This window comes from Coregonus lavaretus, assembly GCF_964263955.1.
Source record: "Coregonus lavaretus genome assembly, contig: HAP1_SCAFFOLD_543, whole genome shotgun sequence".
In the NCBI taxonomy this organism is placed as follows: Eukaryota; Metazoa; Chordata; class Actinopteri; order Salmoniformes; family Salmonidae; genus Coregonus; species Coregonus lavaretus.
Window position 1 is genome coordinate 173,950 of NW_028166699.1, and position 24,436 is coordinate 198,385.

At 45.8% G+C, this 24,436-nt stretch overlaps 1 protein-coding gene across 1 annotated transcript in view; it reads right to left on the reverse strand.

Moving 5' to 3' along the window:
* LOC311114394 (calmodulin-regulated spectrin-associated protein 2-like) overlaps positions 1–20,099 on the reverse strand; it is a gene marked incomplete at its 5' end in the record, with an annotated part of 78,054 nt that extends 57,955 nt beyond the window's left edge. Inside the window, 2 exons of the mRNA XM_084189651.1 lie at positions 6,638–6,897; positions 19,961–20,099. Coding sequence (XP_084045777.1) covers positions 6,638–6,897; positions 19,961–20,099 — 399 coding nt within the window. The remainder of the gene's footprint in view (positions 1–6,637; positions 6,898–19,960) is intronic.
* Positions 20,100–24,436: the final 4,337 nt, after the last annotated feature.

Consider the following 24,436-nt stretch of genomic DNA (forward strand, 5'->3'; position numbering starts at 1 on the left):
TTGATTGGATGAACAACATGTTAGTTCATCCTGCAAGAGCTTTGATAGGTTGGAGGACATCCTCTGGAAGTCGTCATAATTACTGTGCAAGTCTATGGAAGGGGGTGAGAACCATGAGCCTCCTAGGTTTTTTATTGAAGTCAATGTACCCAGAGGATGACAGAAAATAGCTGTCCTCCAGGTACACCATTGTGCTACCATACAGAGGGCTGTTGAGGCTACTTGTCACGATCGTTGAAGGGAGTGGACCAATGCGCAGCGTGATTTGCAAACATGCTTATTTTATTAGAGTACCACACGAACAAAACAACAAAACGATACGTGACGTCCTTGGTTTACAGACACAAACCATACACGGAACAAGATCCCACAACACACTGTGGAAAACAGGCTGCCTAAGTATGGTTCCCAATCAGAGACAACAAGCAACAGCTGATTCACGTTGCCTCTGATTGAGAACCACCCCGGCCAACATAGCTACACATGAACTAGAACTTAAACACAGAACACAAACACATAGAAACTACACACCCTGGCTCAACATAACAGAGTCCCAGAGCCAGGGCGTGACACTACTGTAGACCTTCATTGCAAAATAGTGTGTTTTAATCAATTATTTGATGACGTGAATATATTTAGAATAGTTTTATCTAAAAAGTATAACTTTTTAAATGTTTCACAAGTATGAAATTCACTGAGTAGGATGGTCCTCCCCTTCCTCCTCTGAGGAGCCTCCACTGGACTACACTTATTAGAATCAGCTGGACAGGTGAAAGCTTATTAAAAGTAGACATTCATACACCACAATGCTTTAACCTATCATGGGTTTTTAGATCAGTGCAGGTGAAAGAAGAGACAAATAGAGGAGACCACTTAAGACTATTGAGATGTGGCCCTGAACTTTACAAGGAGATAGATGGATGGAGGACAGAGAGATGGATGGAGAGCAGAGAGATGGATGGATGGTCAGAGAGATGGATGGAGGCCAGAGAAATGGATGGAGGTCAGAGAAATAGATGCCCTTCATTACTTGGCCTACAGCACGTGTCAAACTCATTCCACGGAGGGCCGAGTGTCTGCGGGTTTTCACTCCTCCCTTGTACTTCAAATCAAATCAAATCCTAGACAACCCTTGATTGATGAATTAAGGTCACTGATTAGTAAACCTGGTTGTCTAGGACTTAACTGAAAGGAAAAACCAAAAACCTGCAGACACTAGGCCCTCCATGGAATGAGTTTGACACCCCTGACCTAGAGTGTATACATTCTATTGGTCTGCTCTTACGTACCGTGACTGTCACATAGGCATGCCTCCTAATGTCATTCCAGAGTAGGCTTTTCACACACACACGTACTGAACACGCCCCTCTGCAGACAAATTAAATAACATCTCCTCTCCTCCCTGTACAGCGCTGCTCCCTGCTCTTAGCTCCCTACTCGTCCCTCATAGCAGGCTTTTAGCGCTTACAGAGAGGTGTGGATGGAACACTGTCTCAGACAGACCCCACCCTCTATGGTACTGCAGACTTGCTCTGAGACCCCACCCTCTATGGTATGCAGACTTGCTCTGAGACCCCACCCTCTATTGTACTGCAGTGGAGCACCAGCACGTATTCCCTCTCTCCTCTCTTCCTCTCTTCTGCTCTCCTCTACTACCCCCTCTTTTCCTCTCCTTTCATTTCCTCTCCTGTTCTCCACAAACCTATCATCCTGTCTTTCCTCTCTTTCTTTGGTGCAGACATATTCCCTCTCTCCTCTCCTCCTATCACAGATGGTCACATACCCATTCTTCTTTTCCTCTCCTTCTCTGGAGCATGGATGTAATCCCCCTCTCCTCTCTTCTCTTCTTCCTACAGATATATTCCTCCTCTCTTCTCCTCCTCTGATGCCATAACATAGTCCTCAACTCCACCCCATTTCCTCTCCTCCTTTCCCTCTATCTTTAAACACAGTCCTTTCCCCCTTCCTCCCTAGACCCCAGCCAAGCGGCAGCCCCTCGCCCCCTCCATTCATCCTGTGTCGGACTGCCACGTTCCCCCTCTCCACTCCTCCTCCTCCTGCCGTCTTCTTCTTCCTCATCCCTCCTTCTGACCTGGACCAAGTAGCGGTGTGTGAAAAACCATGAGGTCATCATTTATCCTCATTTGTGCTATAAACCCAACACAGCAACAAGCATGTATCTGCACTCAACACACTGTCTACACTCTGCAGCTGCCTCTCCTGAAGAGATTGTGCATGTGTAAAGGAAAAAAGGTGTGTGTGTCAGTCTGTGTGTCAGGGAGGATATACAGGCTTGTAAATTAACTGGCTGTGGGCTTTGTTGCCGATTAAGGTCAATTCCCTGTTTACACCCCAGGGTCCAACATTAACGATGGCCCGCTGGCCCGGGGCCAGTAAAAACATGTCCCCCAGTGGATCTCGACCAGGCCAGTAATTGTTTAGCACATTTTTGTATTCCAGTTCAACATTTACCTGCTCTGTCACAGTCTACCATTGGAAAAAACCACTGAAGACTGACTATAATAATAATAATATGCCATTTAGCAGACGCTTTTATCCAAAGCAACTTACAGTCCCGGGGATCGAACCCACTACCCTGGTGTTACAAGCGCCATTCTCTACCAATTGATCTACAGAGGACGACACACAGCAAAGTCATGCTATTTGTATTCGAGCAATAGGATTGGCTGTTCATTCAAGCAGCACCACGCTCCCGCGAGTCACAACTTATCGAGCGGTACAGAAGTTGATACGTTCACACAGCACACATGTGCTGTCCAGAGTAAAAAGAAACGCCCATCAATCTACTCGCCGAGCTTATTTATTTTAGGGAAAGTGATTTCCAAAAGGAAACCTTCAATAGAGAACAAGCTAGCAATATGCTGGCTACTGTTGATAGTCTGCTAAACGAAAGACAAATAAAGACACCTAGCATTGGTCTTGGCTAGCCTACTGTAGCCATGACCATATCTCTTTTGAAACATTTGTGTTATAATAATAATAATAATATGCCATTTAGCAGACGCTTTTATCCAAAGCGACTTACAGTCATGCGGGGGGGGGGGGGGGGAGAGGGGGGAGAGGGGGGGAGAGGGGGGGGGGGGGGAGGGGGAGAGCGAGAGTGAGGGGGGAGAAAGAGGAAAAGAGAGGAAATTAGAGAAGAAAATACCAAGGAGGGAGAGAAAGTGCTGTTGAAGAGATAGAGAGGGAAGAAGAGAGATAGAGAAAGACAGAAATAACTGATCAGGAGATATAGAGGGAAGGAGAGAAAGATGGGAGGGAAGGAAGGAGATTCTATGTATGCCACAGCAGATGGGGCAGATGAATTGCGGACTCTGTGTCGAGCAGCCATTAAATATTCACAAGAGAAAAATTGTTTGGTCTTATTATAAACACACTGGTTAGAACGTGGGCGTTGGAGGGGGGGAAGAGCGAGAGAGAGAGAACGAGAGCGAGAGAGAGAGAGAGAAAAAAAAAGCACTGCAATGCAGGCTGCCATTTCGTCAGCAGATACAGTGCATTCTGACGTTACAGCCTTATTCTAAAATTGATTAAATACATTTTTTCCCCTCATCAATCTACACACAATAACACATAATGACAAAGCAAAAACAGGTTTTTAGATATTTTTGTCAAACAAAAAAAAAAAAAAAAAAACTGAAATATAACATTTGCATAAGTATTCAGACCCTTTACTCAGTACTTTGTTGAAGCATCTTTGGCAGTGATTACAGCTTCGAGTCTTCTTGGGTATGACGTTACAAGCTTGGCACACCTGTATTTGGGGAATGTCTCCCATTCTTCTCTACAGATCCTCTCAAGCTCTGTCTGGTTGGATGGGGAGCGTCATTGCACAGCTATTTTAAGGTCTCTCCAGAGATGTTCGATTGGGTTCAAGTCCGGGCTCTGGCTCGGCCACTCAAGGACATTCAGAGACTTGTCCTGAAGCCACTCCTGCGTTGTCTTGGCTGTGTGCTTAGGGTCATTGTTCTGTTGGAAGGTGAACCTTTACCCCAGTCTGAGGTCCTGCGCGCTCTGGAGCAGGTTTTCATCAAGGATCTTTCTGTACTTTGCTCCGTTCATCTTTCCCTGACTAGTCTCCCAGTCCCTGCCGCTGAAAAACATCCCCACAGCATGATGCTGCCACCATCATGCTTCACCGTAGGGATGGTATTGTCTATTTGATGAGCGGTGTCTGGATTCTTCCAGACGTGACACTTGGCATTCAGGCCAAAGAGTTCAATCTTGGTTACCTCAGACCAGAGAATCTTGTTTCTCATGGTCTGAGAGTCATTTAGGTGCCTTTTGGCAAACTCCAAGCAGGCTGTCATGTGCCTTTTACTGAGAAGTGGCTTCCGTCTGGCTCCTCTACCATAAAGTCCTGATTTGTGGAGTGCTGCAGAGATGGTTGTCCTTCTGGAAGGTTCTCCCATCTTCACAGAGGAACTCTGGAGCTCTGTCAGAGTGACCATCTGGTTCTTAGTTACCTCCCTGACCAAGGCCCTTCTCCACCGATTGCTCAGATGGTTCCAAACTTCTTCCATTTAAGAATGATGGAGGCCACTGTGTTCTTGGGGACCTTCAATGCTGCAGAAATGTTTTGGTACCCTTCCCCAGATCTGTGCCTCGACACAATCCTGACTCGGAGCTCTACGGACAATTCCTTCGACCTCATGGCTCGAGTCTCATAGCAAAGGGTCTGAATACTTATGTAAATAAGGTATTTCTGTTTGTCATTATGGGGTATTGTGTGTAGGTTGATGAGGAATTTTTTTTCTTTGATCCATTTTAGAATAAGGCTGTAACATAACAAAATGTGGAAAAAGTGAAGGGGTCTGAATCCTTTCCAAATGCACTGTATGTCCAATCTCTATCCATGCATGAGACTGTGGCTGGATCTTAACTCATGGTCCTCAGCCACACATTATCAGATTAGAATAAATATTTCATAACTGATATCAAGTCTAACTGTTTTAAAAGCTAACGGAATACCCTTCATATCTAGCTGTTATACATTCTTCAATGGAATATCAACTGAAAAGGACTGTAGATTTAAAAGGACTACTTAAAGCCTCACTTCGTTGCACAGCAGTGCACATAAAATCAATATTCTCCTTTATTTGCTCTTTCCTAAGAAAGGCATTTTACCTTGTACTGTGTGACATAACAGTACCGCCTGTCTGTCTGTATGTCTGTCTGTCTGTCTGTCAGTGGTTGCTAGCCTGTCTGTCTGTCTGTCTGTCTGTCAGTGGTTGCTAGCCTGTCTGTCTGTCTGTCTGTCTGTCTGTCTGTCTGTCTGTCTGTCTGTCTGTCTGTCTATCAGTGGTTGCTAGCATATCTGTCTGTCTGTCTGTCAGTGGTTGCTAGCCTGTCTGTCTGTCTTTCTGTCAGTGGTTGCTAGCATGTCTGTCTGTCAGTGGTTGCTAGCCTGTCTGTCTGTCTGTCTGTCAGTGGTTGCTAGCCTGTCTGTCTGTCTGTCTGTCTGTCTGTCTGTCTGTCTGTCAGTGGTTGCTAGTCTGTCTGTCTATCTGTCAGTGGTTGCTAGCCTGTCTGTATGTCTGTCAGTGGTTGCTAGCCTGTCTGTCTGTCTGTCAGTGGTTGCTAGCCTGTCTGTCTGTCTGTCAGTGGCTGCTAGCCTGTCTGTCTGTCTGTCTGTCAGTGGTTGCTAGTCTGTCTGTCTGTCTATCTGTCAGTGGTTGCTAGCCTGTCTGTCTGTCTGTCAGTGGTTGCTAGTCTGTCTGTCTGTCTGTCTATCTGTCAGTGGTTGCTAGCCTGTCTGTCTGTCTGTCTGTCAGTGGTTGCTAGTCTGTCTGTCTGTCTGTCTGTCAGTGGTTGCTAGTCTGTCTGTCTGTCTGTCTGTCTGTCTGTCTGTCTGTCTGTCTGTCTGTCTGTCTGTCTGTCTGTCTGTCTGTCTGTCTGTCTGTCAGTGGTTGCTAGTCTGTCTGTCTGTCTGTCTATCTGTCAGTGGTTGCTAGCCTGTCTGTCTGTCTGTCAGTGGTTGCTAGCCTGTCTGTCTGTCTGTCAGTGGTTGCTAGTCTGTCTGTCTGTCTGTCTGTCTGTCTATCTGTCAGTGGTTGCTAGCCTGTCTGTCTGTCTGTCAGTGGTTGCTAGCCTGTCTGTCTGTCTGTCTATCTGTCAGTGGTTGCTAGCCTGTCTGTCTGTCTGTCAGTGGTTGCTAGCCTGTCTATCTGTTTTTGTCCTTTCAGGAGACAACGCTGAGAAAACTGTACACAGAGCCCTACCCTAGAGCAGGGTTTCCCCAACTCGGTCCTGGGGACCCCAAGGGGTGCAGATTTTGATTCAAATAACCAGCTCATCATCAAGCTTTGATTATTTGAATCCGCTGTGTAGTGCTAGGGCAAAAACATTCACCAGGGGTGGGGGCCCAGGGCAGTTTGGAAAACCCTGCCTTAGAGCACACACAAAGAGAGGATGAGTGTGTGAGTGAAAGAGAGGGAGAAGGAGAAGGAGAAGGAGAAGGAGAAGGAGAAGGAGAAGGAGAAGGAGAAGGAGAAGGAGAAGTAGGAGATACATTTTACAGCCAGGAGCATGTGAAGGATGAGAGAAAGAGAAGGGGTGTGTGTGTGTGTGTGTGTGTGTGTGTGTGTGTGTGAGACAGACAGCTCTCCATCCTTACCATGCGTATAGGCGTACTGGTCAGGTCCCTCTCTGTGACCAAGCGGTCCTGGTCAGTGACGTACAGTCCCTTCTGTGCCAGGGCCTGGATGACGGCGTTGTGTCCCAGCAGAGGTTTGACAGCGTCGCTGCGGAGGATGAGGCTCCCCGCCCGGCAGTACAGCTCTGCAGACAGCAGCAGGCACACCACAGGGGGCTTCACATGCTCCTGGCTGTACTGGTCCCTGTAGAAGGGGTCAGCCAGCTCCTCAGGGACCGCATCTGTGGAGGGAGAGAGGAGGGGACGGGTTAGTTTGGGGCTACGATGAACATAGTTAGACCCCAGCTCCTCTGGGACCCCATCTAGGGAGGGGGAGGAGGGGTTAGTGTGAGGATAGCTACACTATTAGAAAAAAAATAGTGTAGATCTAGAACCTAAAAGGGTTCTTCGGCTATCCCCATAGGAGAACCCTTTGAAGAACCCCTTTTGATTACAGGTAGAGCCCTTTAGGTTCTAGGTAGAGCCCTCTGTGGAAAGGGTTCTACATGGAACCCAAAATGATTCTACCTGGAACCAAAAAGGGTTCTCCTATGGGGACAGCCGAAGAACCCTTTTGGAACCCTTTTTTCTAAGAGTGTAGGCTACATAACTAACACTACAGTCAGTTCCTATGGGACCCCATCTAGAGAGGGAGAGTAGGGGTTACTGTGAAGATAGCTAGGCTACATAACTAACACTACAGTCAGTTCCTATGGGACCCCATCTAGAGAGGGAGAGTAGGGGTTACTGTGAAGATAGCTAGGCTACATAACTAACACTACAGTCAGTTCCTATGGGACCCCATCTAGAGAGGGAGAGTAGGGGTTACTGTGAAGATAGCTAGGCTACATAACTAACACTACAGTCAGCTCCTATGGGACCCCATCTAGAGAGGGAGAGTAGGGGTTACTGTGAAGATAGCTAGGCTACATAACTAACACTACAGTCAGTTCCTATGGGACCCCATCTAGAGAGGGAGAGTAGGGGTTACTGTGAAGATAGCTAGCCTACATAACTAACACTACAGTCAGTTCCTATGGGACCCCATCTAGAGAGGGAGAGTAGGGGTTACTGTGAAGATAGCTAGCCTACATAACTAACACTACAGTCAGTTCCTATGGGACCCCATCTAGAGAGGGAGAGTAGGGGTTACTGTGAAGATAGCTAGGCTACATAACTAACACTACAGTCAGTTCCTCTGGGACTGTGTCTGTGGATGGAGAGAGGAACAGGTTAGTTTGGTCTTACAATAACTGACACTACAGTCAGCTCCTCTGGGACTGTGTCTGTGGATGGAGAGAGGAACAGGTTAGTTTGGTCTTACAATAACTGACACTACTGGACTGGAACATCTGAACATAAGGTCAGTTTCACAGATTAAGCTACATGGCTTTGAGACCCATAACAAAGTACATTACCCACAGTTACTAGGCTACAGCTACATGGCGTTGAGACCCATAACAGGCCCAGGCCCTGGGCCACTTAGACAGTCTCTGTGAGGTGTGTAGGACAACCCAGGCCCTGGGCCACTTAGACAGTCTCTGTGAGGTGTGTAGGACAACCCAGGCCCTGGGCCACTTAGACAGTCTCTGTGAGGTGTGTAGGACAACCCAGGCCCTGGGCCACTTAGACAGTCTCTGTGAGGTGTGTAGGACAACCCAGGCCCTGGGCCACTTAGACAGTCTCTGTGAGGTGTGTAGGACAACCCAGGCCCTGGGCCACTTAGACAGTCTCTGTGAGGTGTGTAGGACAACCCAGGCCCTGGGCCACTTAGACAGTCTCTGTGAGGTGTGTAGGACAACCCAGGCCCTGGGCCACTTAGACAGTCTCTGTGAGGTGTGTAGGACAACCCAGGCCCTGGGCCACTTAGACAGTCTCTGTGAGGTGTGTAGGACAACCCAGGCCCTGGGCCACTTAGACAGTCTCTGTGAGGTGTGTAGGACAACCCAGGCCCTGGGCCACTTAGACAGTCTCTGTGAGGTGTGTAGGACAACCCAGGCCCTGGGCCACTTAGCCTCTGTCAGGTGTGTATGTGCAAAACTAACTACAGTGCCTTCAGAAAGTATTCAGACCCCTTCCCTTTTTCCACATTTTATTACGTTCAGCCTTATTCTTAAATAAATAAAAATCCTCATCAATCTACACACAATACCCCATAATGACAAAGTGAAAACAGGTTTTTAGAAATGTTTGTACATTTATTAAAAATTAAAAACAGAAATACCTTATTTACATAAGTATTCAGACCCTTTGCTATGAGACTCAAAATTGAGCTCAGGTGTATCCTGTTTCCATTGATCATCCTTGAGATGTTTCTACAACTTGATTGGAGTCCACCTGTGGTAAATTCAATTGATTGGACATGATTTGGAAAGGCACACACCTGTCTATATAAGGTCCCACAGTTGACAGTGTATGTCAGAGCAAAAACCAAGCCATGAGGTCGAAGGAATTGTCCGTAGAGCGCCGAGACAGGATTGTGTCGAGGCACAAATCTGGGGAAGGGCACCAAAACATTTCTGCAGCATTGAAGGTCCCCAAGTACACAGTGGCCTCCATCATTCTTAAATGGAAGAAGTTTGGAACCACCAAGACTCTTCCTAGAGCTGGCCGCCCTGCCAAACTGAGCAATCGGGGGAGAAGGGCCTTGGTCAGGGAGGTGACCGAGAACCCGATGGTCACTCTGACAGACCTCTAGAGTTTCTCTGTGGAGATGGGAGAACCTTCCAGAAGGACAACCATCTCTGCAGCACTCTACCAATCAGGCCTTTATGGTAGAGTGGCCAGACAGAAGCCACTCCTCAGTAAAAGACACATGACAACCCGCTTGGAGTTTCCCAAAAGGCACCTAAAGGACTCTCAGACCATGAGAAACAAGATTATCTGGTCTGATGAAACCAAGAATGAACTCTTTGGCCTGAATGCCAAGCGTCACGTCTGGATGAAATCTGGCACCATCCCTACGGTGAAGGATGGTGGTTGCAGAATCATGCTGTGGGGATATTTTTCAACGGCAGGGACTGGGAGACTTGTCAGGATCGAGGCAAAGATGAACGGAGCAAAGTACAGAGAGATCCTTGATGAAAACCTGCTCCAGAGCTCTGAGGACTTCAGACTGGGGCGAAGGTTCACCTTCCAACAGGACAACAACCCTAAGCACACAGCCAAGACAATGCAGGAGTGGCTTCAGGACAAGTCTCTGAATATCCTTGAGTGGCCCAGCCATAGCCCGGACTTAAACCTGATCTCTGGAGAGACCTGAAAATAGCTGTGCAGCAAAGCTCCCCATCCAACCTGACAGAGATTGAGAGGATCTACAGAGAAGAATGGGAGAACCTCCCCAAATACAGGTGTTCCAAGTGGACAACAACCACCCGAGCCACTGCCTGTTCACCCCACTATCATCCAGAAGGCAAGGTCAGTACAGGTGCATCTAAGCTGGGACCGAGAGACTGAAAAACAGCTTCTATCTCAAGGCCATCAGACTATTAAATAGGCATCACTAGGTGGCTTCCACCCGGTTACATAACCCTGCACCTTAGAGGCTGTTGCCCTATGTACATAGACTTGAAATCACTGGCCACTTTAATAATGGAACACTAGTCACTTTAATAATGTTTACATATTTTTGCTTTACTCATCTCATATGATTATACTATATTCTATTCTACTGTATTTTAGTCTATGCCACTCTGACATTGCTCGTCCTAATATTTATATATTTCTTAATTCCATTCTTTTACTTTTAGATTTGTGTGTATTGTTGTGAATTGTTAGATACTACTGCACTGTTGGAGCTAGAAACACAAGCATTTCGCTACACCAGCAATAACATCTGCTAAACATGTGTATGTGACCAATAAAATTTGATTTGATTTGTAGCGTCATACCCAAGAATACTCAAGGCTGTAATCGCTGCCAAAGGTGCTTTAACAAAGTACTGACTAAAGGGTCTGAATACTTCTATAAATGTTATATTTCCGTATTTTGGTATTATTTATTTATTTATTAGAAAACATTTCTACAAACCTGTTTTTGCTTTGTCATTATGGGGTATTGTGTGTAGATTGATGAGGGAAAAACAACAATGTAATCTATTTTAGAATAAGGCTGTAACCTAACAAAATGTGGAAAAAGTCAAGTGGTCTGAATACTTTCCCAAGGCATTGTATGTCCATTGCACACATGCTTCTCTCACACACAGATCTTAGACCTACTCCATTGACGGTGTATTTAAGCGTGTGTGTGTGAGAGAGGGAGTACTGTGCCTTAATCCTATTGATGTAGTAAATCAACAAAGCCATACACAACATACTGTACTGCAGTCTGTACTCAAGAGACCACCACTTCCTGCTCTTCTCTCACATGATGAGTCAGGGAGGTCCTGTGAGTGTTTTTGAGTCAGACAGGGCCGGTGGGGTTGAAAGGGCGCGTATGGGGCATGGCCTGTGTGGGTGTGTGTGTTTGTGCGTGCATGCGTTCAGGTGAGTGTGTGTGTGTATTCCTGATGTGTTTGGGGTTATTTCCACAGGAGCTAGCAGGGAAACAGGAGACAGGGTAGGCATCTTAAACGGTGCATCCCTCCTTTCCTTTCCCTTCCATCCAATAGTCCTTTTGTAACAACATATTATTCCTCCTATGTGGTGAAATAATAATGCTGGTTAATAAAGGTCAATCTCTATAATATTTACGTCATCAATCAACATTTTCCCCAGCTTAATTCCACACCAGCCAGCAGTCAGTACTACTGACAATCTCTTCGTTAGTTAGATTGTTTTTGTCATTATGTTTTAAAAGATGTAATTGAGACATAGTATGGTCAATATAATGGTCAATAGGTCGTTATCAATAAAATGTCACAATAGCGTTAGATTTGGCTGCTGGGTGGGCAAGGAGACCCCCAGCTACGCTAAAACCATTGACAACTATGTGCCGTTTTCAAGGGATTGTTAAATAAATGTTAGAACTATCATCACTTCTTGAAGAGCATAGTCAGAACTACACATTTCCGATTATTCCACATTTAGCTGGTTAGCTCTATCCTCAGAGTTGTACAGCAATCAGTAAACATCAATTGATCATGTATTTTCAGATATGTGAGGGTAGCCAGATCCATTTGTCATTTAGCTTGCTTTTGGAAAGAGCTTAACATCATCCTGGTAAAGTTGTCAGTCGGACTACTGTCATCACCACTATAGATGGCAAGCCAATCAAACAATAAATAGCCATCTAGTATATCCCCTGAAAGTTAGCTTGTTAGCTAGCCATATTGACGTGATCTATTATTAGCTTGTTAGCTAGCCATATTGACGTGATCTGTTATTAGCTTGTTAGCTAGCCATATTGACGTGATCTGTTATTAGCTAGCTAGCCAATTTGCAGGGATGTAGCTCAGTTGATAGAGCATGGCGTTTGCAACGCCAGGGTTGTGGGTTCGATTCCCACGGGGGGCCAGTATAAAAAAATATGTATTCACTAACTGTAAGTCGCTCTGGATAAGAGCGTCTGCTAAATGACTAAAATGTAATGTAAAATGTGGTCCATCAATCAATGTAGCCTATCATGTCTGTCAGCAGCAATCGTAATTAAACACTATTTAAAAAGGGGATGATAATAAGGCCTCCCGAGTGGTGCAGTGGTCTAAGGCACTGCATCGCAGTGCTAGAGGCGTCACTAAAGACCCGGGTTCGATCCCAGACGGTGTTGCAGCCGGCAGCGACCGGGAACCCATGAGGCGATGCACAATTGGCCCAGCGTCGTCCGGGTTAGGGGAGGGTTTGGCCGGCCGGGATGTCCTTGTCCCATCGCGTTCTAGCGACTCCTTGTGGCGGGCTGGGCGCATACACGCTGACTTCGGTCGCCAGTTGTACAGTGTTTCCTCCAACACATTGGTGCGGCTGGCTTCCGGGTTAAGCGAGCAGTGCGGCTTGGCAGGGTTGTGTTTTGGAGGACGCATGGCTCTTGACCTTCGCCTCTCCCGAGTCCGAACGGGAGTTGCAGCGATGGGACAAGACTGTAACTACCAATTGGGGTAAAAAGTACACAAAGAAGGGGATAATGATAGCAGTGCTTGACTTGGGCTCCTGCCTGATCTGAGTACCGGCACCTATTCCAGTCCAAGTCAAGCACTGAATATTAGCTAATTTCGCTAGCTAGGACACCATTGGTTGGAGAAAATTACTACTTACCACTATGTTTAGCCAACTGTACAAAGTTTCTACCGGTAGCTTGTAATGTTACATCGGCAAATGCGCCCTTCTGCTGCTTGACAGACAGACCCCACAAAGGATGGGAAATTAACCTAAATCACTCACACTTGTAGGTATAGTTCACTTTATTTTATATCACTCAAATATTGAATTAATGGTGGCCAATATCGAGAGATATCGTAAGGCTACCCTCATGTATCTGAAATTACATGATTAATTGAGGTTTACTGGTCAAGAAAAGCATGCAGTTACTTGCTGTAGGCCTGGAACTCTGATTATAGAGCTCAATGTGCACAATTGTTTTTCATGGAATAATCGTACATTTGTGGTTCTGACAATGCGCTTCAAGAGGTGATGATATTACAATCAAATAGTTAACATTTATTTAACAATCCCTTGAAAACGGCACATAGTTGTCAATGGTTTTAGCTGTCAATAGTTTTAGCGGAGCTGCGGGTCTCCTTGCCCTCCAGCAGCCCAATCAAACGCTCTGCACCGTATTGTGACCTTTTATTGATAACGACCTATATAATGGTCAATAGAATGGTCAATAGTACGACAAAATTGATAAGGAATATCCTTTGATTCATTCATACAGATTCTGAGGTGGAGGAGGCTACATGGCTAAGTGAGGACTCTCTTCATCCCCAACAGATGTAGGATCTTAATTTGACACTCTTTTGTTGCTGAGAATTTTCCTGCACTGCAGGAAATGCAAACTTGTAGTGTATTCAAGGTTTAAAAAGACTTCTAAAGTTTGTAATTTCCACTTTAACATTTCAGACTTGATTTGCCCTAACAAAAAAAAAAAGCCCATTCATTATAATCCACATACTAATTCAAATGTCCTGTTGCTGCAGGATTATTTTCCTGCTGTAGCAAAACTGGCTCAAATTAAGATCGTACATCTGTACATCCACTCCCTATCAGTAATACTAATTCTTCCGAGGGGGGTTTCAGAAGCAAACCTAATCTTTAGTATGTTCCTACCCAGAGAGATGACATGGGCTATTTCAGACAATGACAGGCATTTACCACTCCAACAACCACTTAACAGCCAGACTAGTCACTTCAGCAGCTAGTCACAACAACAACTGTCTGTCCCCAATATAAAGTTCCCCAACTGTCCCCACTCCCCCACTATAAAGCCACCTTATAACCCTGAGAGGATGGACAAAAGCTCCTATGACCTCAAATCAAATCAAATTTTATTTGTCACACGCGCCGAATACAACAGGTCTAGACTTTAACATGAAATGCTTACTTACGAGCCATTTCCCAACAATGCAGAGTTAAGTTAATAGTAACTATAAAATAACAATAACGAGACTATATACAAGAAGAACTGGTACAGAGTCAATGTGCAGGGGTATGAGGTAGTTGAGGTAATATGTACATGTAGGTAGGGGTAAAAGTGACTGGACAAGAGGAACACCTACGTGAGAATGCTATTCATTGACGACAGCTCAATGTTCAAGACCATAGTGCCCTCAAAGCTCATCACTAAGCTAAGGATCCTGGGACTAAACACCTCCCTCTGCAACTGGATCCTGGACTTACTGACGGGCCACCCCCAGGTGGTAAGGGTAGGTAACAACACATCTGCCACGCTGATCCTCAACACGCGGGCCCCTCAGGGGTGCATGCTCAGTCCCCTCCTGTACTCCCTGTTCACCCATGACTGCATGGCCAGGCACGACTCCAACACCATCATTAAGTTTGTTGACGACACAACAGTGGTAGGCCTGATCACCGACAACAATGAGACAGCCTATAGGGAGGAGGTCAGAGACCTGGCCGTGTGGTGCCAGGATAACAACCTCTCCCTCAACGTGACCAAGACAAAGGAGATGTCTGTAGTGGACGGGGCTGTAGTGGAACAGGTTGAGAGCACCTTGGTGTCCACATCACCAACAAACTATCATGGTCCAAACACACCAAGACAGTCGTGAAGAGGGCACGACAAAGCCTATTCCCCCTCAGGAGACTGAAAAGATTTGGCATGGGTCCTCAGATCCTCAAAACGTTCTACAGCTGCACCATCGAGAGCATCCTGACTGGTTGCATCACCGCCTAGTATGGCAACTGATTGGCCTCCGACTGGAAGGCACTACAGAGGGTAGTGCGTACGGCCCAGTACATCACTGTGGCCAAGCTTCCTGCCATCCAGGACCTCTATACCAGGCGGTGTCAGAGGAAGGCCCTCAAAATTGTCAAAGACTCCAGCCACCCTAGTCATTGACTGTTCTCTCTGCTACCGCACGGCAAGCGGTACCGGAGCACCAAGTCTAGGTCCAAAAGGCTTCTGAACAGCTTCTACCCCCAAGCCATAAGACTCCTGAACAGCTAATTATGGCTACCCGGACTATTTGCACTGCCCCCCCACCCCATCTTTTTACGCTGCTGCTACTCTGTTAATTATTTATGCATAGTCACTTTAATTCTACCCACATGTACATATTACCTCAACTACCTCAACTAGCCGGTGCCCCCGCACATTGACTCTGCACCGGTACCCCCTGTATATAGCCTCCCTACTGTTATTTTATTTTACTTCTGCTCTTTTTTTCTTAACACCTTTTTGTTGTTGTTGTTTTATTTTACTTTTTTATTAAAAAATAAATGCATTGTTGGTTAAGGGCTGTAAGTGAGCATTTCACGGTAATGTCTACACCTGTTGTATTCGGCGCATGAGGCAAATACAATTTGATTTGATTTGATTTGATTTATGCATATGTGTGTGTCTGTGTTGGAGTGTCAGTATAGTATGTGTGAGTGTGTGGGTGTGCAGAGAGACAGTGCAAGAATGTTAGTGCAAAAGAAAAAGGGGGGGGGGGGGGGGGGCAGGGGGGTTTGGTCAATGCAAATAGTCAGGGTGGCCATTTGATTAACTGTTTAGCAGTCTTATGGCTCGGGGGTAGAAGCTGTTCAGGAGCCTTTTGGTCTCAGACTTGCCGTGCAGTAGCAGAGAGGACCGTCTATGACTTGGGTGGCTGGAGTCTTTGACTATTTTTAGGGCCTTCCTTTGAGGGAGAGGTTGTTGTCCTGGCACCACACTGCCAGCTCTCTGACCTCCTCAATACCAAATACAATGTTTACACAGTCTACTACACACCTTTATGTGGATGGAACAATGTTAACACAGTCTTGCTAACAACAGCCATACAAGTGCAGCTAGAAGAAAATGGTGCTATAAAGTTCCAAACAGGGGTTTTATGGCTCGGTTCATATGGCCATCAAAAAGGTTCTATTAGACCAATAAAGCAACCTTATTTGTAACAGTGTGGAGTGCAGATCACACTTTACGGAGTGAGCAGGCTTTAGTTTTCCACGAGTTCATGAAAAGCTGCCGCGTCAAGGAAAACCAGGAAAACCAATCAAACAGGAAATACACAGGAAGGAGCTGTCACAGTAAGTACAAACACAGGACCTGGAATATCCACCCTTACTATGCCGACCAATTGGAGCAAAGCACAGGGAGAGAACATTAAAGCATGTACAGAAGTCAGCAACAATACTTTTCTGTTACTATTTATTTATTTTACCTTTATTTAACCAGGCAAGTCAGTTAAGAACAAATTCTTATTTACAATGACGGCCTACACCGGCCAAACCCGGACGACGCTGGGCCAATTGTGCGCCGCCCTATGGGACTCCCAAATCACGGCCGGTTGTGATACAGCCTGGAATCGAACCAGGGGGTCTGTAGTGACGCCTCAAGCACTGAGATGCAGTGCCTTAGACCGCTGCACCACTCGGGAGCCCAATTACTATGCAGTTATTGCATTCTTAGAAACCTGTAGCTTATAGCGGCAGTTTACAATGTCCAATGTACAATTTTCCAAATTCTGTTACGTTACAGCCTTATTTGAAATGGATAAAATAAATACAAATCCTCAATCTACACACAATACCCCATAATGACAAAGCAAAAACAGGTTTGTAGAAATTCTTGCACATTTATTACAAATAAAAAACAGAAATACCTTATTCACATAAGTATTCAGACCCTTTGCTATGAGACTTGAAATTGAGCTCAGGTGCATCCTGTTCACATTGATCATCCTTGAGATGTTTCTACAACTTGATTGGAGTCCACCTGTGGTAAATTCAATTGATTGGACATGATTTGGAAAGGCACACACCTGTCTATATAAGGTCCCACAGTTGACAGTGCATGTCAGAGCAAAAACCAAGCCATGAGGTCGAAGGAATTGTCCGTAGAGCTCCGAGACAGGATTGTGTAAAGGCACAGATCTGGGGAAGGGTACCAAAAAAATTCTGCAGCATTGAAGGCCCCCAAGGACACAGTGGCCTCCATCATTCTTAAATGGAAGAAGTTTGAAACCACCAAGACTCTTCCTAGAGCTGGCCGCCCTGCCAAACTGAGCAATCGGGGGAGAAGGGCCTTGGTCAGGGAGGTGACCAAGAACCCGATGGTCACTGACAGAGCTCCAGAGTTCCTCTGTGGAGTTGGGAGAACCTTTCAGAAGGACAACCATCTCTGCAGCACTCCACAAATCAGGACTTTATGGTAGAGTGACCAGACGGAAGCTACTCCTCAGTAAAATGCACATTACAGCCTGCTTGGAGTTTGCCAAAAGGCACCTAAAGGACTCTCAGACCATGAGAAACAATATTCTCTGGAGAGACGTGAAAATAGCTGTTCACCGACGCTCCCCATCCAACCTGACAGAGCTTGAGAGGATATGCAGAGAAGAATGGGAGAAACTCCCCAAATACAGGTGTGCCAAGCTTGTAGCGTCATACCCAAGAAGACTCAAGGCTGTAATCGCTGCCAAAGGTGCTTCAACAAAGTACTGAGTAAAGGGTCTGAATACTTATGTAAATGTCATATTTGCAAAAATTTCTAAAAACCTGTTTTTGCTTTGTCATTATGGGGTATTGTGTGTAGATTGATGGGGGGGGGGGGGGAATTTAATCATTTTTAGAAGAAGGCTGTAACGTAACAAAATGTTGAAAAGGTCAAGGGGTCTGAATAATTTTCAAATGCGCTGTATTTTAGCAGTGGCTTTCAAAAGTAACATTTTTGTTCAGTTGCTCACTATGTAAACTAACGTCAGACTACATATTTTCCAATGCAGTGAGAACATCGATGTAGTTAGACCAAAGAAGCAATCCGAGCTGTTGTCACTCACATTCATTGTGCCTAATAAGTTCACACAAGATAAGACCATTGTTGGTTAGGTTTAGGGTAGGGACGTCCCAAGGATCCCACCGGGAAGCCCCTGTGTTGTGATGTAACGGAGACAAATGTTGTCACTCTGACTGGGTCTCCACGATGCCAACACACCACAGATGTTACAGAGACAGGAGAGGACTGTCTGCGTAGAGCACATTCTAGAACAGCTGCTCGCAAAGCATTTGTGCACACACACACACACACACACACACACACACACACACACACACACACACACACACACACACACACACACACACACACACAGAGAGCAGTCAGTCACCTAGTCAGTGATGCAGTGCCACACAGGAGAGCAACAACCACAGATGCCTCTGGTCTGAATCAGTCATAATAGAAGAAAACCTTTTGTGAGTGCGTAAGTGTATGTGCGTGCACATTTTCAGCATTTCCTGGGTCAAACTCCTGTCACAGCCACAGTAACTAGGCCAAACGTGGCTGTGCGTGTAGACTCTGCCTGGGTTGATGAATTGGGCCACAGTTCTCTGTAGTGGTGCTGGAAGGGAGCAGTAATCTCTATCATCGGGAGGGACAGGAGAAATCTGCCCAGTCCTGCTATGCTAAGAGCCTGTTGTTCTCTAGGAATGAGTAATGAGGTGAGGGGAGGCGAGCAGTTGACAACATGTGCTTCTAGTGAGGGTTTTCCCCATATTATACACTTGAGACAAGCTTACAAACGTCATGCTGGAAGCTATATGAGGAGCTTTCTAGTCATGTGCAGCAGGCTACAGCATAGTGTGGTGTGGTGATTGGACATGAGAATCCTAGGCTCCCAAGGCTAGCTATAGCATAACCCCCCCCCCCCCCCCCCCTCTCTCTCTCTCTCTCTCTCTCTCTCTCTCTCACCACCCTCTCTCTCTCTCACCACCCTCTCTCTCTCTCCCACCCCCTCTCTCTCTCTCTCTCTCTCTCACCACCCTCTCTCTCTCTCTCACCACCCTCTCTCTCTCTCCCACCCTCTCTCTCTCTCCCACCCTCTCTCTCTCTCTCTCTCTCTCTCTCTCTCACCCTCTCTCTCTCTCTCCACAGACTGAGCAGATGGTAGTTAGAGTGTAGCCCAGTTAAAAACCTTAATTAGGGAGCTGGAGTCAGTCACCCTCCAACCAACCCCAGAGCCACTGAGCTAGCCAGTTGGAATGAGAGGTTATAGAGCTTCTCTGGCTACTGCCTGCAGGCCAAGGCTTTCCCCAACCACACTGGAGGCCCCATAGAGAGCCTTTAATATAGGCTACGTGCTGTCTGTCATCCAGAAACAACTGGAAATGTTCCTCTGAATGTTTAGAATAGATTCTGATTGTAATGGTAGATCACCCAGTGAAGTGACAACTGTGTCATTGTCAATGGTCAAATCACATGGAATTATCTTTCTAATACTGTTCAGATGGTCCAACAACCTGTAGGGCATGGGGGCCATTGCTGTGAACTTCAGGAACCAGCTGCAATAGCTAATCAATCAAATGTCACAGACATCCATGCATATGGGAGAGGGTAGGTAAACAACAACGCTCTCTGCCATGATGAGAACAGAAAAGGCAGAGGTATTGGAATGAGCAACAGTTAGTCTGCCCACACGTGCGCTTCTCCTCAATTAGAGCGCCCAGATGTGACTTAATAAAATGACTAATTTGCGTGTTTAATTATCGCATTCGCGCGTGGTGAAGTCTTCATGATGTTTCATCAAGGCGCTGGGGCCAAATAACAAATTCTTATCACAGATAAGAGATACTCTTTAGGCCTCTCAGAAATATCGCTGTTATCAATGATGATTGGCCCTATTATGATGATGTGCATACTGATACAATTTGTCAACATTTTGCATAAAATGTTATACATTTCCATACCAATATTGAGAAAACAAGAAAAGGCTCCACCTACCTGAGCCGAAGGCTTTGGCCACAAGCCATGTGAAGCTACAGGATATTTTGGCCCTTGTGAAATCATAGTGGTCAAAAGCCTTGATCGATGGGACGATAAAGGTTCGTCTCAACCCCTTGGTATGTGCCGCATCACCCATCTTCACGCCTGGCTCGCTCGGCCTCCGTTACCGAGAGGCAGATTGTCAGTTAACTCGTGGAATTCTGTCGGCGGCAGATGACATCCCGTCCAAAGGAATTCGATGCAGCAAAATGTATCTTTCTGTTCAAACTTCGAATGCGTTACCGAAACGAAGACCGACTGGACACCGTTAGAATCCCTCACACCCAGATGTGTTATGGCTCCTTCCCACCGTTACAAGCTAACCGTTTTTATTTTCCATGTGTCCGATATTCTCAATACGAGAAGAGAATTCCAGCCAGGCAACTGCAGTAAACTAGTTAGGGGATTTTCATCCATTCCCTGACATTATCTTCAGTTTGCCAAGCAAGCATAGCCTACAGTAGGCTACGTCTATCTAAGAAACTGCTCGCCCATTTACCCGACTTCTATTCACAGGAATAGCTCAATTCATCTTTTGAGGATGGTGTTATAAGTAAACGGAAGCAATTGTCCTTGTCCATGTTTGGCCTTTTTTTTTTTTCTTTATAACTGTTTTCCTCTCCTCACCCTCAATCTCGGCGCCGTTCTCCCCCGGCTTTTCCTGCAGCACTGGCCTCAAAGGCAATCTCCCCAGTGCGCCTGCGCGGTCCACCAGACGTTCCATATACACTGCTGAATACAGTGAATAGTGCAGAGTACCTCGACTGCCGGCCCACGGGCCGAATTTGGCCCGCGGGTGGCTATATTTGGCCCCCAAAGTGTTCTGAGCAACAGCAACAAAAATAATTGTACATAAAAGACTGTTACAACACCAGGAAATCAGCTCTAAGGAATTTTAATTCAAGAAATCTGTTCCCAAGTATTCCCACGCATAATAGAGAGACATGTGATCGTATACAAATGTAAGCAAGGTTTGAAATGATTGTTTTAGGTAAACATTATATCTGTTTGGGCTTCTTGTGGTCTACAAATTATTTGTAATTGTGTTCCGGCCCCCCGACCAGGAAAAAAATCACCCCGCAGCTGAATCTAGTTGATGATCCGTGGTATAAAGTATTCAGTGAGCAATTCCCTCAGCACACGTTTTCTTTGCACTTAGAATTCCAGTAGGCCTAAACTCATGTATGCATATATTTTACATCTGGGTGGCCCCAGGAATTGAACCCACAGTCCTGATGTTGCAAGTGCCATGCTCTTCCAACTGAGACACACAGGACCAGGGATGAGGTGTTCTGATCCTGAATCAGTGGTTTGGGTTTAGGACAGAGAAGCTTTGGGGTGAAGATAGAGTTAAGACAATCATTATTATTATTATTTTATTTTATATTATTATGAATAAAGCATCTCAGAGTAGGAGCTCTGATCTAGGATCAGGTCCATATAATCTTATTCATTATTCAAGGCAAAATGGATCCTAGATCAGCACTCCAACTGAGTAGCTTTGTGGATACATGCCCTGATCCTGAATAAGGGATTTGGGTTTAGTGCATAGAAGGTTTGGGGTGATGACAGAGTTCAGACAATAAGGCATGTCAGAGTCAGACAGGAAGGAAGGAGTGGGGTCTCTGGCTGTCCATGCCTTGGCGTATCTACCCCAGTGGCTGTTTGGTAATGAATGCATCGCCCTCTCCCTTTAAAGACCTGTCACACCGCCTTTGCTGTACATCTCTCTCTCTCTCTCTCTCTCTCTCTCTCTCTCTCTCTCTCTCTCTCTCTCTCTCTCTCTCTCTCTCTCTCTCTCTCTCTCTCTCTCGCTCTATTGCTCCCCTCAGACACAAACGGAAGTAATTTACTGTGCTTTCCCATAAAGGCTCCTCCCACACTTTACACACACACACAGACACAGAGACAGAGACACACACACACACACAGCTACACATAGGGTTTTTATTGGTTTTATTGCGTGTATAATTTCTGTACTACAGTGAAGTATTTAAATCGTGCAAAGCATGCAGAATACATGTCACATACCGACTGTAGGCTTGACCACCCTAGTCCATTAGATATAGTGGTGTTACCTGGATGATTGTGCAGTTTGCAGTGATTTTCCACAATACTCACACTGATATGTTAAATCATCGCCTCCCTGTGGTCAGTGCTGGTACAAAGAGCGAACTCTGGAACTATTTTATTTAATGCCCACTAGATGGCAGTCCTTAGCTACTTATTACATCAAAACTTCCACATCAGTGATCCTACTGAACCCAGTTTGGATATCTGTTCCAGAATGCTCAATACTGAACGAAAGGCTTCAACAACGCCAAAGGGAATGATGTATTCTGTTGAACATGGGGCATTTACACGGTATGTCTATGCATGTTATGTTGTGCTGTGTGTGCTGTGCTGTGTTGTGTTGTGTGAAGTACTTTGACAGAGTGATGTTTGCACTGCAGATGAAATGTGGATACAGTTTGATGGAGTAATAGGACTGACTTTCTATGGAGTCAAATGAAGAAAACTGCTAACAAGAACAAAATGAGAGAGTCCTGGGGGAATAGAACCCCACAGTAGCCATAATAACTAACCCCTCATATAAGAACCCAGCAATGGGTATTTTTAAACATGGAGAGAACCTCCAAGCCTGTATTTACCAGGGGAGGGCCTACTGGGTCACACAGGACAGAGCTACCACCAGCTCTCTGGCAGATGTACACATTCCTGCTCTTCTTGATATGGTGAGGATCCTGTCCTTGTTGAAGCATGCTTCAACCACTTCATAGAGATTTGATTCCATTGGGACAGTGGTGAGCGCTTGCTTTAGCATGTGTTAACCTCTGGGCTTTGTACTTTTTAACTGTACACCTTTTTACACCAAAGATAAATCATATAAATCTTTACATTTATAGGAGTCAGGGGAGGCTGGTGGGAGGAGCTATAGGAGGACGGGCTCATTGTAATGGCTGGAATGGAATTAATGGAACGGAGTCAAACTGTTAAAAAGGCTGTCTTAATCCTCTCCTCTCTACCTAACTTCCCCTCACAGTCCCTTCAGTTTCCCTTCAGTCCCGTTAGTTTGGCTGCTCAGCCTACCTTAGTTATCCCTCACCCATCATAGCCCTACCATTCCCAACCAATCAGAGCGCTTGGAAATGCTCATCTGGACACTGCACCTGCCCACTCAGGTCAGAGTGCTTTCGTAGTCTGAAGGGAGAAGACGCATGTTTCTGAGGACTTTTTATTGTCGACAGTAACATGAATGTCTGAATGTTGTGCGTGCATCGAAATAACCACAACAATAAGATTCCAAGTCATTCGGAATACCAAAATCATATAAATATCTTCAAATGGAAACAGCTGTGTCTGTGTTTGTGTGTGTGTGGTGGTGACTATCAAGAGTACAGTGATGGGCCTGAACATCATGTTCTAACCGGACAGCACTATGGTGGGCAGAACCAAACCAATCAGTTATAAGTATATAGCGGGTGAGGGCATTCACAGCCGACCGCTCAGATGGGTGAGGGCATACCAGCCAACCGTTTTTACATGGTCCTTCTAGCCGGATTAATGACCAGCCAATCATTTTTACATGGTCCTTCTAGCCGGATTAATGACCAGCAGTTTTTTACATGGTCCTTAATTTCTCCGGATATATCGACCAAAAGTTTTTACACAAACTCCCAGGACACACAACCTCCCGAGTGGCGCAGTGGTCTAAGGCACTGCATCGCAGTGCTAGCTGTGCCACTAGAGATCCTGGTTAGAATCCAGGCTCTGTCGTGGCCGGCCGCGACCGGGAGACCCATGGCGCACAATTGGCCCAGCGTTGTCCAGGGTAGGGGAGGGAATGGCCGGCAGGGATGTAGCTCAGTTGGTAGAGCATGGCGTTTGCAACGCCAGGGTTGTGGGTTCGATTCCCACGGGGGGTATGAAAAATAAAAATAAATATGTATGCACTCACTAACTGTCAGTCGCTCTGGATAAGTGCGTCTGCTAAATGACGTAAAATGAAACCATTTGTTTGACTCCATTCCAGACATTACAATGAGCCCATCCTCCTATAGCTCATCAAATCAAATGTATTTATAACGCCCTTTTTACATCAGCAGATGTCACAAAGTGCTTGTACAGAAACCCAGCATAAAACCCCAAACAGCCAAAGAACCCTTATTGACTGTCGATAGCACAATGTACAATGCTGAAATGGCTGCAGAAAAGGCTGTGAAACTCTCAACAGCCTCCTCTGTAGGGAGTATATAGGAATGATAGTGTGATCCAAGCCACACACATACACACACACACACACACACACACACACACACACACACACACACACACACAGTCTTGTACAACTAACCTTGTGGGGACACACAATTCAGTCCTATTCAAAATCCTATTTTTCCTAACCCCTAACCCTAAACCTAACCCTAACCCGTA